Source organism: Dendrobium catenatum, unplaced genomic scaffold (assembly GCF_001605985.2).
Source record: "Dendrobium catenatum unplaced genomic scaffold, ASM160598v2 fragScaff_scaffold_1449, whole genome shotgun sequence".
Lineage (NCBI taxonomy): Eukaryota > Viridiplantae > Streptophyta > Magnoliopsida > Asparagales > Orchidaceae > Dendrobium > Dendrobium catenatum.
The window spans coordinates 372,373-388,205 of NW_021319911.1; the positions used below are offsets into that span (position 1 = coordinate 372,373).

The following is a 15,833-nucleotide window of genomic DNA, read 5'->3' on the forward strand; positions in this document are numbered from 1 at the left end:
CTCTTGCATGTTAAACAATATCCTTCAACCAAACTTAGGAATCTTCTTGAATTATTATAAGGTCTAATCAAGGTTGTGAAAATTGGATCGGATGATGAAGCGTAAGAGCGAAAGGTTCATGGTTGGATAGTTTGATCGGGATTAAATTGAGGTAGAACAAGATCATGTCATAAATAATAATTTTATTTAAAAATAATAAAATTAATAAAATATGTGATAGAAAATGAAATGGAAAAAAAATTATGAAGCATTTGAAAGATGGGATTATCACAAACAACTATTGTTTAAGAAACAACAACGTGATTAAGGTCATTTGTTGCGGTATAAACATGTCTATTTATTTTTAGGTGTGAACTTTCTTTTAAGGAATTAATATATGTAAAAAATTCCTTCCTTAAAGATCTCTTAGTTTTGCTCATATGTACGGGTATTTTAAAACCTGACTCAAATTTGATTAAAAATTTTATGGTTATGGTCAACCCGTTCGGCAAAAGGATCTGATTCGGGTTCTAAAATTTGACCCATTTGAAAAATTAGATCTGATCTGAGTCAGCTTCAGAACTGGTTAATCTATAGTAGACCCGGACTGAACCGATTCATCTCTTCTTATCTCTTCTTTTTGGGCTGAAGCGCGGGATCTCTTCACACTCCTGCTCTCATCTACTTAAACCTCTGACTCGAAGAACCCAAGACCCCAAGGCGAATTATTATGTCCGGTCACCGGACGTCCGGACGGCCAATCCAGATACACCACATCACCCGAATATATTGGGTCCCTATGTATTTTGGTGACATGGCACATCTGGATTGGTGTCCGGACGAATCTAGACACCAGATGTAATAATTTTCCCCCAAGGCGAATTATTATTTCTTGTCACCGGACGTCTGGACATCCAATTCAAACGTATCATGTCATCCAAATACACTAGATTCCTATATATTTTGGTGACTTTACGTAATAATTTTCCCCCAGCCTTTACTCTCCCTCTTACCCATTGGTTCCGCTCTGGAGAAGGCTGAAGCCTCCCGATTTCCCTCTCCTGGCCGAAGCTGCGAGCAAGACTTCACTTGGCTAGGGATATGTTCGAGTAGGAGCTCCGATCCTCTCTGGCTCGTACGCCCCAGCCAGGCCGATCCCTCCTCCTCCGCTCCCTTGCTCTTGTTCAACTTCAGCCCTTAGGCCACACGCCTACTCCCGAGCCATGGCAAATCAATCTAGGTATCAGAAAGCCAAGCTGAGGACCTTCCAGCACCTAAATCCCGCCCTAATCTCAACTGATGAAGAAACTCCTTCCGGCTCCAATCGCAACCAACGCCTCCTTCGACGACGTTCCTTCCGGTCGGGTCGGCAGCTCGCCGTTTCTTGTTGGATCGGAAGTAAAGATGACGACGAGTTGAGGGGTCGTGTTGGATTGACCCAGGTCTGAAGCAGGGTCAATTTCAGGTCTGAGATAGTGACCCGTTATAAAAAAGCTTTTATGTTAAGTCTAATAAAACAAGATTATCTAATTCTTCATTTATATTTCTAAACTTTTTGTATTAATTATGTGTTGAGGATGTGGTGATATATCCAAGAACAACACAAGAAAAATCATCAATTTACTTGGATTCTAGAACTAAGAAAAATCATCAAATTACTTGGATTCTAGAACTACCAGCCAATATAAAAGATATTATAGTCATGGTCAAGGCTTCAAATTCATTAAAAAAAATTAAATGAAAATTCCCTCATCTTTTTAGGACAAAAGCTTCAAAATGTAGAGAAGAAATTACAAATACATAGAAGTTACAGGCTTAAAGAGAAGAGAAGACCAAAGATATTTCCAACCTCTCATTGATGTTTCATAACCTTACAAATAGTGCAATCTAGAGTTGAGTTTAAGATCATATAAAGCTCAAGTTTATGATAATGCTCCTACTAAAAAGGTTCCTAATTTGGCCTTAGGGCCTCCAAACATAAAAAATATTAGATTTTCATCAAGGAAATTAATAAAGCAAATATACCAATTTGTTATTGGCCATTTTTAAGACTAACTAGGGGCCTATTAAGACAAAAAATGTAAATACGTATAAGATTTCATTTGGGATAACTTTCTTATTGCTTTGTAATACAATATTTTAATATATTTTTTTTATATTAAAAAACTGCTTTAGAAAGCAATATGAAAGTTATCCCAAACAAAACATAAATCCATGCAATAAAAATTAGGGTCCTCTTGCAGAAACAAGCACATGAAGGCCATTTGCCATGGAGAGTATAGTCATCATCTTATACTGAACTGGAGGATGACAAGGCACAAGCTTAAAGTGAAAGAATCTGCAGAGTATGGCCAATGTCATCTTCATCTGTAGATAGGATGAGTCTTTCCCTAGGCACATTCTAGGCCCTGCTTGGAATGCAGTGAACTTGAAAGGTGAGACATTATTTTGAAAGACAAAATCATCTTTTAGCCATCTCTCAGGACAAAACTTTGATGCATCATTGCCCCAATTATACTCCATTCTTCCCATTGAATAAGGAGTGTAGGTCACCATTCCACCAGCCCTCACTTTTGTTCCATCTGGCAAAACATCATCCTCTAGAATGCCTTTTGGGTCCTGATATAACAACCAAGCAACATATCTCATCAATTTTCAAATCCACTAATGCTTCGTTTGTGACGGCTTTCTTATTGCTTCTTAAAGCATCTTTCTCGTACAAAAATGAAAAATTAATTTTTTTTTTACTAAAAAACTGTTTTAAGAAGCAATAAGAATGCCGTCTCAAACGAAACCTAAATCTTTACATATCTAACATATGAATCTTTATGTTTCAAACACATTAAAATATATTTACAAAACAACTGCATTTTGCTTTAGATAAGTTAATGTTAGCGCTATTTATGATGTTATTTGGGATTACGGCGTAATAAAGGGGGATTCACATATAAATAAAAAAATATCGCTAACATATCTCATCAATTTTCAAATCCACTAAATCTTTACATATCTAACATATGAATCTTTATGTTTCAATCGCATCAAAATATATTTACAAAAAAGTGTATTTAGCTTTAGATAAGTTAAGATTAGCATTATTTATGATGTGATTTGGGATTACGACGTAATAAAGGGGGATTCACATATAAATAAAAAAACAATATTTATTTTTATATGTATAACATCTAAATATTTATATTTACTTATATGACACTTTAATATCAAAATCATATAAAAAATACCACTAGCATTAACTTATATAAAGTGAAATACACTTTATTTTACATATGTTATGATGTGATTTCGACATTATAGTGTTATATAAATATATATACAGATTTAGGTGTTGGACGTGTAAATGTCTAAAAATTATGTGTTATATAAGTAAATACTCGTAAAAATACATATTAAAATTTTAGTGTTGGATATGTGAATATATAAGAATTATTTGGGATGCTTGCCTCCAGTAGAGTTTTTTTGCTAAGAACAAGCCTAACCTGAGGAACAGCAGGATACAACCTCAGTGTCTCTGTGATGCATGCATGGAGATAATGCAGCCTTGTAATTGAATCATAGTTTAAAAGCCTTGAAAATTGTGATAACCTGCTTTTGAATGAATCCATATCTTCTAAAGTATATGAAGCCAAATTTATATTTTCTTCTTCAGCTCTTATCTCTTCGAACGCCTTTAGCTCTGTATAGAGTTTTTCTGCCACTTGAGGTTGTGTTACTATGATATAGATAAACCATGAGAGGGTAGTTGCTGTGGTGTCTCTCCCTGCAATAACAAAGTTGAGTACCACATCTCTTAGGCTTTTTTCTGTGCTGAAATCACTCTCATGGTCAGCGACACCGAGCTCGATGAACCTGGATAGTATGTCATGCTGTATCTGTTGCTTAGAACAATATGTTTTAGTGAACTCACATTCACCTTGCAAATATTCTATATAAGTGTAGAATTAGACTTATCATGAAAGAACATTGCTTTTTTGTTTAAATGTATCTCATCTGTTAGGATTTGTATATCAAATTCAAATTTCAAAATAAATTAAGGGATACACAAATATGCTATAGATATTAGTTATTTAGTTGTAATGAATGCTCAACCAAAGTGTTTAACTTAAGAAATATTTCTTCTATTTTTCTTGTCTATATGAAATATATTGTAGTGACTATTGTTGAATCACCAAGCTAAGCTTCATATATAATGATTATATCAAATTGAAGAACATTATTAACTGAACAATAGCACTTACCTCATCACTGAACCCATTCTCTCTGGCTCTCATGATCTCAGCTTTCCTTGTACGAATAACATTGTAGGTGAACTCATCAACAATTTTAATATTTTGCATGAGAATAGCCTCTGATCCTACACAAAGAAACCTCTTCAGCCTCCATAAAGGATCGATAAATCGTAGTGTTACGATCATGTTTGCGTTGTCGAAAGCCTGAGCAAAGCTATTATCAGGGAGGTGAGGAGACAGTGTCCCTATCTCCACTCCAAAACCCAACTTGCATATGGAGTCCAATGTCATCCTCATGAACAAATCCTGAACTTAGATAATCTTGATCAGACAACAGAACACTGCTTCATGCTATGTTTGGTAAAGTATTATTTTTACTGGTTCGTGAGTAAAGATTGATGAAGGCTTCGTTTGGGACGGCTTTCTTTCTGCTTCTTAAAGCTGTTTTTTTGTAAAAAAAATTAAAATTTTTGTACTAATAAGCTGCTTTAAGAAGCAATAAGAAAGCTGTCCTAAACGAATCCGAAGTGAATAACAAAGAAGCAATTAACATCCATGTTTCCTCCAAAATATTAATGTTTTTTTTTTCATTTTGAACTCTCTAGGAGATATTAAGGTTTCGTTTGGGACAACTTTCTTACTGCTTTCTGAAAAAGCTTTTTAGTAAAATATATTATAGTTCAAGAAATTTTTGTACTAAAAAACTGTTTTAGAATGTGATAAGAAAGCTGTCTCAAACGAAACCTAAGTTGAAAATGATCTATAGCTTTGCTAACAGATCTAATAACAAAGGTTTCCCATTGTGATGGAACTTTTAAATTACCATAAAACTTAGATTAATTTACTAATGACAATTGTTTGATTGGTTGGTTTTGGTCTAACAGTATTACCTGGATATCTACACCTTGATGATCTCTGCAGGATGCTTGGCATAAGATGGTAGAGAGGTTTAAAGCATACTCCCTAAACACAACGGTGCTTAGTTCTCTCAAGTTCTTGGAAGCAAACTCAAAGCTCGCTGTCTTCCTCTGCTTCCTCCACAGCTCTCCATCTGCGTTAAATATCCCATCTCCTAGCAGAACCTCCATGTAAGACCTATAAAGCTCTCCCTGCACCATTTGAAACATTCACATAAATTTAAATACATGAAATATTCATATATAAAGAGAGAGAGGTCAAAATGATCCATGGAGTATTTATATGAGGCCATTTTAGCCACAACTATCTAACATGTTCAATTTAATTCGAACTCTTCAAATACAATTCAAAGAACAATCTCTTTATTGAATTATTCAGGATTATAGTTGAGGATTCAAGAGACTCTAAGGTTTCGTTTGGGACGGATTTTTTACTGCTTCTTAAAGCAGTTTTTTAAAATTTTTTATTAAAAAGCTGCTTTAAGAAACAGTAAAAAAAATCATCTCAAATGAAACCTAAATTGAACACATTAGATAGTTTAAGGCTTCGCTTGGGACGGCTTTCTTACTGCTTCTTAAAGCAGCAAGAAATTCATCCCAAATGAAGCCAAGACTTAAGTGGCCCCATGAGCACTCTATGGATCATTTTGACCTTTCTCTTCCTATATATATACATAAGTAGAAGAAGATTTTTTTTTTCAACCTTGGGGTAGTTTTTGAAGTTGTTCTTGAGAATGTGCTCTACATTTGCAGGATCTGCAGTGTAAGTGTAAGTAGTGAAGGGCATGGGAACACTAATGGTCTTTGACTCAGATAAGTAATTGGCAATCCAATCATGCATGCGATCATAGTTCTTAAACTGTTCAATGGCAGCTCCAATGAGAGGCCATGTCTTCGGACCTTTGCGATTTCTCTGTGCCCATCTATGGATGAGGATCCAACTGATGAAGAAAACTATGCAGAAAACAGGCAAATTTGAGGAATTCAAAGAAGAAGACATCAGTGCATGCAATGTTAATCTTCCTTCCTTCGGCTCTTACAGAATCCAAGCTTTGTTCCTTCATATATTTGATACAGTGGAGGATGGTGATGAGGATGCTCAGATGTAGTTGGGAATTTGGAAGGAAGTGAAAAAGCTGTAAGTTGTGTCTCACCTAACTTAATCCTAAGTTCTAACCTCTGAAAACAGATTTTTGAACGCAGGAGGATTGAACTGGCGATAAGGTAAGAAGTAGATGCTTTTTCTTTCAGATATATACTGTTTTCTGTTAAAATCTTGATTTTACTGAAAATCTATATGCAGACACCTACGAGCTGTTGTAGAGGATCCGTCATATACATAACGTGCTATCTTTAAGCAAGCATAGAAGCCTGTGAGGAATGCAAATATCTATGAACAGCTGCATGAGATTCGTTAGTACAGGATAGTATACATGCAATCCTGCATACAGTAACAAGCGACTCGTAGCGCGTCGCTACAACCTGCCCGTAAGTAAGGGTGGAAGATTTATGCTGAACATGATGCAACCCATGTTAGCCCTTGGATACACATTGATGAACCACAAACATCATTAAATAAAGCTTGCAATGCAAACAGCTCGTTGCCAAGAGGCAACAAGCGTCCCAAACCTTGCAAACGCTATGATTCACCTGTAAGCAAAAGCAAGAAATCAATAGTAAAAACCGTGGGCCACTAACATGCAACTGGATACACAACACTCGTATAAGCAATCAGAAGGCATTTCTCAAGCTTGAAATGAAATTTTGCACAAACTTCAGCGACAATTATTTGGCGCGAATAATTATATTTAAATATTTAAATGCTCCCCCTTTTGCATTAAAATATTATTACCCGCATTGGCCCCGAAGAGCGTAATGCGTGCACACATGTGACTTCTGAGGATGCTACGTGGGTTAAGAAATGAACTTAAGTTCAAGCACGATGCTTATATGAGAGTGGATAGGAATCGACATTGTTTGAACTATTAAATAAAAATACGGTCGTGACATCGACCGAGATATTTATTTTAAACATTTATAGTAGACCTTCAAGGTCTATAACAAAGAAAATTTGCTAATAAAGACATAAACTCGATAAAGAATCTGATACTCTATCGATAAATTGACATAGTCAACAAGATTTAACCAACAAAATAAAATTGTCATAAATACCCTGATGAGGGATTAAAATTTTCAATCGGAGAGAATCACAAATATTTATAATATCCCCGAAAAGCCAATAAAAATTCACTATCCCAAAAATATCAAACTTTAAAATATTTAAAATTAAAAAAAAAAAGCATCAAATTGACTTTCCAAATTAAAATTGAGAATATTACCCAAACAATGATTACTCACAGTGTACGTCGTCTCGCCACAATTACCCCCCGAAACCTCTCTCTTTCATAAATGATCTACGAAATAAATTTAAGAAATTAATTAAATTTTCCAAAATCACAACTCTTTTTTACCAAAATATTCTTAAAATATACTCTCTATCTCAAAATCATTTTCTAAAACAACTTTTTAGTACAATTTATTAATTTAATATTTTTTGTACTACAAAGTTGTTTTAAAAAATAATAAGTAAGTCGTTCCAAACGAAACCTAAATAGTTGCAAATTAAGGGTCCATTTGATAAAGTTTTCTCACTTATTTATTTTTAAAATAATAATTGTAATTTTATTTGACTATTATTTTTTTACTATTTTTGTGAAATTTTTATAATGGAAAGATGTTTTTCACAATGAAAATAATGAAGTTATTTTTCTCACAGTCATTTCACAACCAATTTCATAAAATATTATAACCGTCCCAAATTGACTCTAAATTTATACATTTTGTAACAAGTATTTGTTAAGGCTTACTACATAATTTTATTTTCTTTTATTGCATAGATTAACCTTTATTTAATATTGTACCTTGACCTACACTCATAAATAGAGAGTTAGGCCTCGTTTGGAATGACTTTTTTATTACATTTTTAAAACAGAATTTTAGCACACAAATTAAACTTTTGTGCAAAAATTTTGCTTTAAAAGATAATAAGAAAATCTTCCCAAACAAAACCTCATAGGATAAATCTTACGTATCCATCCTATACACATTTGTAGTAGTTGGTGAGACACACACAAACTATCTTGCAAACAACAGTAGCTATTAAAGTAACCACATGATCAAGGCTTCGTTTGGGACAATTTTTTTACTATTTTTTCAAAGCAATTTTTTAGTACAAAAATTTCTTGAAATGAAAATTTTTGCGATAAAAAATTGATCTAAAAAGCAATAAAAAAGCCGCCTCAACCGAAGCCTAAATCTTATGCTCCTCTCGATTACCAAATTATTCTTTTACTCTGAGGAATGCTGTAGAAGTTGGCCAGATACTCCAAAGCCTCACCATTTCCATTGCAAACCCTCCACAAAGAAGCAATCTCTCCTTCTGCAACTGCTCCCCATTTTTCACAGTCATGGAAGAACTCCAACAGTTTTGAATAGAAGGAATCATAATTCATGAGGAGGAATGGAACTGGAAGCTTTGAACCGATCCTATCCAATTGTATCAAGGCCAGAATTTCAAACACTTCATCCAATGTCCCAATGCCTCCAGGAAAGGCAACCACGACTGTCATGTCTGATGGTTCATTCCTCACAGCTGCATCCACCAGACCATGCTTACGGGCGGAGAAAAACCTGTTGTGGAGATTAGGGGTGTAAGTGAGCCGAGCCGGCTCGAGTTCGACTCGTTTATGGGCTCGCGAGCCGAGCTTATCGAGCTCGAGCTCGAGCTCGTTTAGTTAACGATCTCAATGAGGCTCGGCTCGTGAGCTTGCGAGCCGGCTCGAATTACTGTTTGATTTATTTTAATTATTAATTTTTTTATTACAATAAGCTAAAAAATCGAAAGCAGCAGCGTTAATGTTTAAGGTAAGTTCAAATAAAAAAAGTTTAAACACTAAAAAGCAGTCAAATTTTCCCAAAGCGTCAGCATTAATGTTCCTGTGAGATTTCCAAAATAGTGAAATTAATGCTGCAACTTTAATCATTACTAAAACAGTAAAATTTTAATATAATTTGAAAGTTATATCCCAAAGCAGCATCATTTTTTATATGAGGAGATTTGCATCTTTTCCAAAGCAGCAGCCATCAAAACCTGGCTAGAAAACAAAAGCCGGTGGGAAGCCGGGAAACCGAACGGGAAACTAGAAAATCGAGCAGCTCGATGAACTCGTTACACTATCGCGAGTTGAGCTTGACTCAAGTTCGAGCTCGGGATTTGAAAATCGAGCTCGACTCGAATACCCTCTGACTTGAGCTCTAATCGACTCGTTTGCACCCCTAGTGAAGATTGTCTATAGTTTAATAAAAAAGGTACAAAAAGATTAAAATGATCTATGGCTTCTTTATGCAGCTATTTAAAGAGTAAAGAAATTATTTTGGATCAGATTTGAGATCTCAATGGATAAAATTGGATAAATTAGTTTGTTTAAGACTAAAATAACACCCTATAAATAAACCAGACCAATTTTACCTGTTTGTTAAGGGAAAAACAAAAAAAGTTTTGAAGAGTGGGTATTGTGAGATTACCTGCAAGTAAGGTAGCTTTCAGAAGGGAGGTAGGGATGGAAGTTTGAACTTGACCATTCACCAGATTCTTTTGCTATCTTAAAGCCACCAACTGGCTTATTTGCTTCCAAAGCACCTTTGATGGCAGCATCCATGAGGCCAGGACCAGCTCCTGTCCATGTGGTGCATTCCAGTAGTCTTGCAATCTAAGGAATATGCACAATCCATTAGATTTTGGCTTTGTTTGGGACGGCTTTCTTACTGTTTCTTAAAGCGGCTTTCTAGTATAAAATTTTTATTTTCATACTAGAAAACAACTTTAAGAAGCAGGAAGAAAGCCGTCCCAAACAATGTGTTGAAACTCATCATAATTACAATGAAACTAATAAATCTATTGCTTATAACATAGCCTCCATCAATAGAATTATACACCATAAGAAATGTGGTTTAATGTCATTCAAAGCAAAATCAATGAAAGATTACTAACTCCTAAATCATTCAAAAAAGAACAATTATTTTTTAACTATTGGACATATATAAAAGAAATAACTAAAACTTTCTACAAAATCTATCCAAAGCATAAGCACTCATGGATGATCATCATAATGCTAGAAGTCAATATAAAATCAATACTAAATTGATTTTTTTAAATGGAGAGGCAAATTAATTACTATGACCAAAGTTCTTCCTGAATCTATTAAAGAAGCCTATTCAAAATATATTGAATCATCACCTCCTATTCCTTTAAAAAATAAGAAAAAATATTCATCTACTTCAGTAAAGTTGCATTGAAAAATATTGTTTTATTAAAGTTGTTTTTGAAAAGAAATTATTCCTTTCACTTTATTCTTGGATGTAAAAATTTTATTTTGAAAACCAAGTCTAGCTCCCTCTCTCTATATAAAGGGAGATAATATTTGTTGTAGGACGTGTTTAGTTTTGAATGTTGTGGGCTCCGAAAATTTTAGTTTCTAGGGCTCCGGCCTTCTGTATTATATTCGGGGAAAGTTTTAATAGATTAAGTTCCGGGGGAAATTTTCGGAAGGCAAATTAGATAGAGATAAGATACTACCCAAGATTTTTTCCCTCTTAACGAAGACTTTAAGATCTAAGTTCTAGTTTCCTATAGGCTCAATCCCCTATAGTTAATTACCCCTCTTGATAACAAGAGAACATTTTTTTATTAAGGCTTGTCGTTAAATACATACTTAGTATTCAGCGTATAGTAACACCAAAACTAGATATTTAAAAATGGAAAATTTATCACCTATCACTTAAAGCAGATGGTGGGGGCAATGATGACGAACTCGATCAAGATCCCATGATTCTGTCATCCCAGGTCATCATGATCCTTAATCTGCTTAGTTAGACGAGATAGTCGACCCAACCTAACCAAAGGATCATTGTCGGCAGCCATAGGTTACTTCGTCCAAAGTTATCTTGTAGACACGGGATAAATGTTTGTCTAAGGGATGAATTCAAGTTAACCTTAGCTAACAGAGGGCTTTGTACCCTATTGATCATATCCTATAATTCATTACTCAATGGTAAATAGTCATTGGAGAACATACGAGCCTTTAGCCATGACCATAATACAATGGAGTCATTCAACCAAACCAATAGGTTAGAGGGATGCGATCATAATCAATAACCACGTGGAGCCGGTTTGGCAAAGCCATAGGTTCTTTGTGGAGCCATTTGGCCAAATCATAGATTAGAGGATCAGTTATAACCATACCACGTAGAGCCGTCTAGCCAAGCTACAAGTTAAAGTGGAGCAATATTGGCCAAGCCACCAATTATAAGACAAATGTCACGTCCTTATTAACAGAATGAAATTTAAGAATGAATCTGAGTGATATTCTCAACTGGATATTTACTCTTTGTGAGCTAGAGTTACTCTTGAGTTCATCGCCTTCGTCAAATGGTTGTGGAGGGTGGATGAATTTTATTTTAAGTTTTAGATAATTAATCTTAATTTTAAATATTAGTATTCTTAATAGATGTAGAGCTTTAGAGATTTTAGTAGGATTCAAATTAACTCCTCCGGATGATATTAGCTTTCAATGCAGCCATCAGTGCAATGACGTAATTATTTGAAAATGTTTATATTTATAGAAATTTGAAGGCATTTATAAAAAATCTAAAGTCCCCTCCGATTGAGATTAACTTTCAAAACGACCATCATTAGAGATAAAATGTTTAACATGTTTAATTATCTGAACCTTATTGACTATGTTCGCCTGCTAATACTAACAGAGGATCGAGCTCGCTTTTTTGTGAACATACGTTTTGGACGTACAAAGAGATCTGAAAAGATATTTAAGTGATAGTTGTACAGACTTTTGAGTATGTAAATAAATTTTAAAGATTTTAGTAAAGCTCTGTATTTTAATTGAGATGTGCATTTTATTTGAGGTATATTATATATGGTTCATAATATAAAATCTTGATGTGTTATGATTAGTTATGTTAGGATAGTTTGAATATACTACTTTTAACTTGTCTAATTCTGATATCAGTGTTTCAGAATGGTGGTAAGTAAGAAGAAGATTTGTTCAGATTCTCTTTCTCTGTTACACTCTAAATTGACTGTAAGGGGTCAAAATGGGGTGTAATAGTAATGACTTCCAACATTAGGATGACCATCCATGAGTGCTTATGTTTTGGATTGATTATGCATAAAATTTTAGTTATTGTTTCTATACATGTCTAATAATTGAAAGTAATTAATATTATTTAATTGGTTTGGAACTTGTAATATTCCATTAATTTTTCATAGAAGGATGTAATGATTCAAAGACATACTGAAGCTCTCAGATTTTGAACAAGCAAAGAAAGAGAAGCCAAACACATTTAAATCAAACCCACACATGCCTTAAACCTTCACTGAATATAACTTTGACCATTAATTATGGTATGATTGTGTATCATTTTGATGTAATCAATCAAATCCCGAATTCAAATCATGTCACATACATATAACTTACCAGCATAATTGTGCACAAAGGTCAAAAATAAGGTGGAAAAGAGCAATCCCATCAAAACATACAAAAAATTTCATCACTCCTATGCAAGAAAAAACAAAAAACAAAAAAACTTTGAGGTTGCACGGTGTACGGCCACCTATTTAGATATGAAATTAAAAACCAAATGCATGAATGGCTACTTGTTTACATAGAAAAATTGTCCCCTTTTTTTTACGCCTTCATCAAGGCAAAGCCACAGTAGGACAACTCCTATTATCTTACTTCAAAATTCATAACAAGTACAACAAGGAAAAAAAGCTGAACAAGCACTATTTTTTTTTTTATTCTTATTCATGTGACAGTTGTATTATTAAGCTGAACAAGCACTAAAAAAAGCATATGAAAGAGAAAATAAATAACAAAATAATTTACTTTTTTTAACAAATATATAGCTGACAAAACTTATTTCTTTATGAAATAGAACATATTACTATTCCAAATAAAATTTTCATGAAAATGGATGAAAAGCTACTGATTTGCAGAAGCACTTACATCCCTTGCCAATTCCACTGCTTGTAAATAATGTGGATGATCATCTTTCACTCTTGAAGAACCTAAATAAATAGCTCCCCTTCCGAGCTTTTGAATAAGTTCATAACAGCTCTGTACCTCTTTCTTTACCTATAACCATATCCAGGAAAAAAATCAATTTGCACGCAGTCCCGGCAATATTCATATTAATTTTCTACTTCATTCAATTTAACTGAAACAGCATGAAATTAATACCATGACCGCAAATACAAAACTAGAAAATGAATAGAAAGTTACTACTTTGATGAGAAACAGAATAGAATCGCATCATTTGAAGAAGGAAATAGCTATGTAACAATTAAATAGCCAAACAAAGTCAAAAAGAAAATTCTCTCACAAAAAATTAAGATATGTTGAAAATTTTTGTTGTGTATATTCACATATGCCCACAGGTATTTCGTAGATACCTAGCAAATCATGGAAGAGAAATTTGCCCTTCAAGGGGGCTCATAGAAAGCACTCGCTTAGACCATCTCCAATGGAACGGCAAACAACTGTTTGTCGTTCTTACGTCGCTCCAACCGAGCAGCAATTTTGCCACTATTTCATCGCGGGTGAACAGTACAGCAACGCCAATATGTGTCAACGGGATTTGCCAGCGAAATAGAGAAAGACCGCATTTTGGAGAAATGGAGAAAGACAGTTACCGTTGTTCACCCGCTAAATTTTTGTGTGTCAACAGGATTTGCCCGCAAAATGGAGAAAGATGGTTACCGCATAAACGAGATGATGAAGCCCGTGAAATGGAGTTCGATTGGAGCAAAATTACTGCATTTTGGAATTTTGCTGCATTTTGTAGTGGAAAATAGGATTTTCGGTTGGAGATGCCCTTAAGCAATCTAAAAGGGTGAGATACTCGTCTAGAGACCACAGAAGGACTCACCTATCGGCAGGCATCACTTGTCTGGCTCCTCAGGCAACTCGTCTCGCACTGGATGACGCTAAGGCTCCTCGACAAGTCCCCAACTCGGCATCTGCAGGTGTCTTGATTCAACTATCAGCCTCTCTCAAAGCCCACCCCTCCATCCAATTTCAGTTATAGTAAAGCTGTCACCTAGGGTTCCTTACTCACCTTATCAGTGCCTACCACAACCCAATCCCTCAATTATCTCAATTTGCTCGCTTATTTCCACAAGACAATTCCAAGCTGGTCGCAGATCCCTATCAACTTTAATCTCCCTCACAAGTTTAAATTTTTAGGTTGAAAATGAATTTCATCACTATCCTGTGTAACCCAACTTTAATCTCCTTGGTTTCGGTGTTTCAACAATAAAGAACAAGAACAAACTGGCCGAGTAGACTAAAAATGGGCAATCTAACACGACTAACAGAGCATTCAATAGAATAAAAGAAAAGATGGGAGTATGATACTTGATCGGGGCTTGACCTCTGAGAAAGCTCCAGCGTCAAATCGGCTGAAAATGCTCGCGGGGAGAGCATTGCTACCCTATTTCGTCGGCCGCTACCTCCTGCTCCAATTTCAATCTTATTTCCGGGATGATGGCGACGCTTCATCAGAAGAACTCTTGAAGCAGAAGCACCGCCGGCGGAGTTGCAAGCCATTATTGTCAGTGATCCAAGCCGCGTTCTTCTTTGCGGAACTAGTGACTAACCCTTTCCAGTTATCAGTTCATCTTTCTACTATCTTATTCGCGAAGGCGGATCCGACGATGCTTGAAGGCCGAATGCGACTGAAAATTCGGCTGCCTCTCTCTTACAGAATCCAGCACAAGAAAGTGGGGCGTCGCAGCAACAGGGAATCAAATTCTCCGGCAATTCGTAGCACCCATTTTTTTAGGTTTTTTTTAAACCTTAAGGTCAATAAACACAAACTTCACATCAAATAATCAAGTTTTGAATTTAGAACCCCTTAATTTTTGTACTTGTTGCGTCCTGCAATATTCGTGGCGGTAGAAAATTATATAGTTTAACATCTTAGTTTTGTACGAAGATCCAACACATAAATAGATAATAAGTGTAGCGTTCATAAGAGAGCATAATTTTTGCTAGAAAATCCCTGAAAATGATAGAAAAATTACCGGGACATTGCCCAATCTGAATGGAATGCTACTTTAGTATTTGCAATTGATACAAATTATTCTCCATTAGGGGGGAAGGTCTTGTATTGACATAGCAAATATACATCATATAAAGTGCATATATGAGGGGATGTTGGAAGAATCAGTGCTTGATATATTCGTTTGCGAGCAGCAAGATCATAGTCGATGAGCGATGTAGGTCAGAAGGGTCATAGTTGAATAACGATGGTCAGAAACTATTCATATATATGATAGCATAATGCTCACAAGCATTTTGACTGTAATGTAATTGAATTTCATCGAGGTAATAGGAGTTATGTGAGTTTTTAAAATTAATGTATACGTGTATATATTTTATCTATATTTCATGAATTATTGTATTTCATACACCAATCAATATAGCATATAGAAATAGATATGACTGATATATGAATAAATGTTTATTTGCATGTAATAAAAATAAAAAAAAATGGCGTATTAAAAGTTTTATTATAATAGGCTCAATGAAACATTTATTCTCTCCAACAA

General features: G+C 34.9%; 2 protein-coding genes and 1 long non-coding RNA gene across 3 annotated transcripts; 1 reads left to right on the forward strand and 2 right to left on the reverse strand.

The window, feature by feature from the left end:
- Nucleotides 1–967: 967 nt before the first annotated feature.
- Nucleotides 968–6,034, forward strand: LOC110095251. Its single transcript, XR_002302948.2, has 3 exons — nucleotides 968–1,444; nucleotides 5,148–5,314; nucleotides 5,897–6,034. It is a non-coding gene; the product is annotated as an uncharacterized LOC110095251 (long non-coding RNA).
- LOC110095250 (cytochrome P450 704B1) lies at nucleotides 1,468–6,181 on the reverse strand. The gene is made up of 5 exons (XM_020820701.2): nucleotides 5,847–6,181; nucleotides 5,117–5,335; nucleotides 4,236–4,532; nucleotides 3,477–3,869; nucleotides 1,468–2,598 (listed from the first exon to the last, which is right to left on the reverse strand). The coding sequence occupies exons 1-5, from the start codon at nucleotides 6,141–6,143 to the stop codon at nucleotides 2,206–2,208; spliced, it is 1,599 nt and encodes a 532-aa protein (XP_020676360.1). The 5' UTR covers nucleotides 6,144–6,181; the 3' UTR covers nucleotides 1,468–2,205.
- Nucleotides 6,182–8,006: 1,825 nt separating this feature from the next.
- Nucleotides 8,007–15,011, reverse strand: LOC110095234. Its single transcript, XM_020820682.2, has 4 exons — nucleotides 14,638–15,011; nucleotides 13,228–13,356; nucleotides 9,728–9,912; nucleotides 8,007–8,833 (listed from the first exon to the last, which is right to left on the reverse strand). Exons 1-4 carry the CDS (start codon nucleotides 14,827–14,829, stop codon nucleotides 8,476–8,478), a joined length of 864 nt encoding a protein of 287 aa, XP_020676341.1. The 5' UTR covers nucleotides 14,830–15,011; the 3' UTR covers nucleotides 8,007–8,475.
- Between the last annotated feature and the right edge of the window lie 822 nt (nucleotides 15,012–15,833).

What these genes read in the sequence shown, in the direction of transcription:
- LOC110095250 (XM_020820701.2), bottom strand. Translation starts at nt 6,143, where the DNA reads ATGTCTTCTTCTTTGAATTCCTCAAATTTGCCTGTTTTCTGCATAGTT. An exon ending in ATCAAGGTGTAGATATCCAG is followed by an intron (nt 4,533 to 5,116) that starts GTAATACTGTTA and finishes ATCTAAGTTCAG; the next exon opens with GATTTGTTCATGAGGATGAC. An exon ending in TGTATCCTGCTGTTCCTCAG is followed by an intron (nt 2,599 to 3,476) that starts GTTAGGCTTGTT and finishes TTGTTATATCAG; the next exon opens with GACCCAAAAGGCATTCTAGA.
- LOC110095234 (XM_020820682.2), bottom strand. Translation starts at nt 14,829, where the DNA reads ATGGCTTGCAACTCCGCCGGCGGTGCTTCTGCTTCAAGAGTTCTTCTG. An exon ending in AGAGGTCAAGCCCCGATCAA is followed by an intron (nt 13,357 to 14,637) that starts GTATCATACTCC and finishes ATATGGTTATAG; the next exon opens with GTAAAGAAAGAGGTACAGAG. An exon ending in GAAAGCTACCTTACTTGCAG is followed by an intron (nt 8,834 to 9,727) that starts GTAATCTCACAA and finishes TCTCCACAACAG; the next exon opens with GTTTTTCTCCGCCCGTAAGC.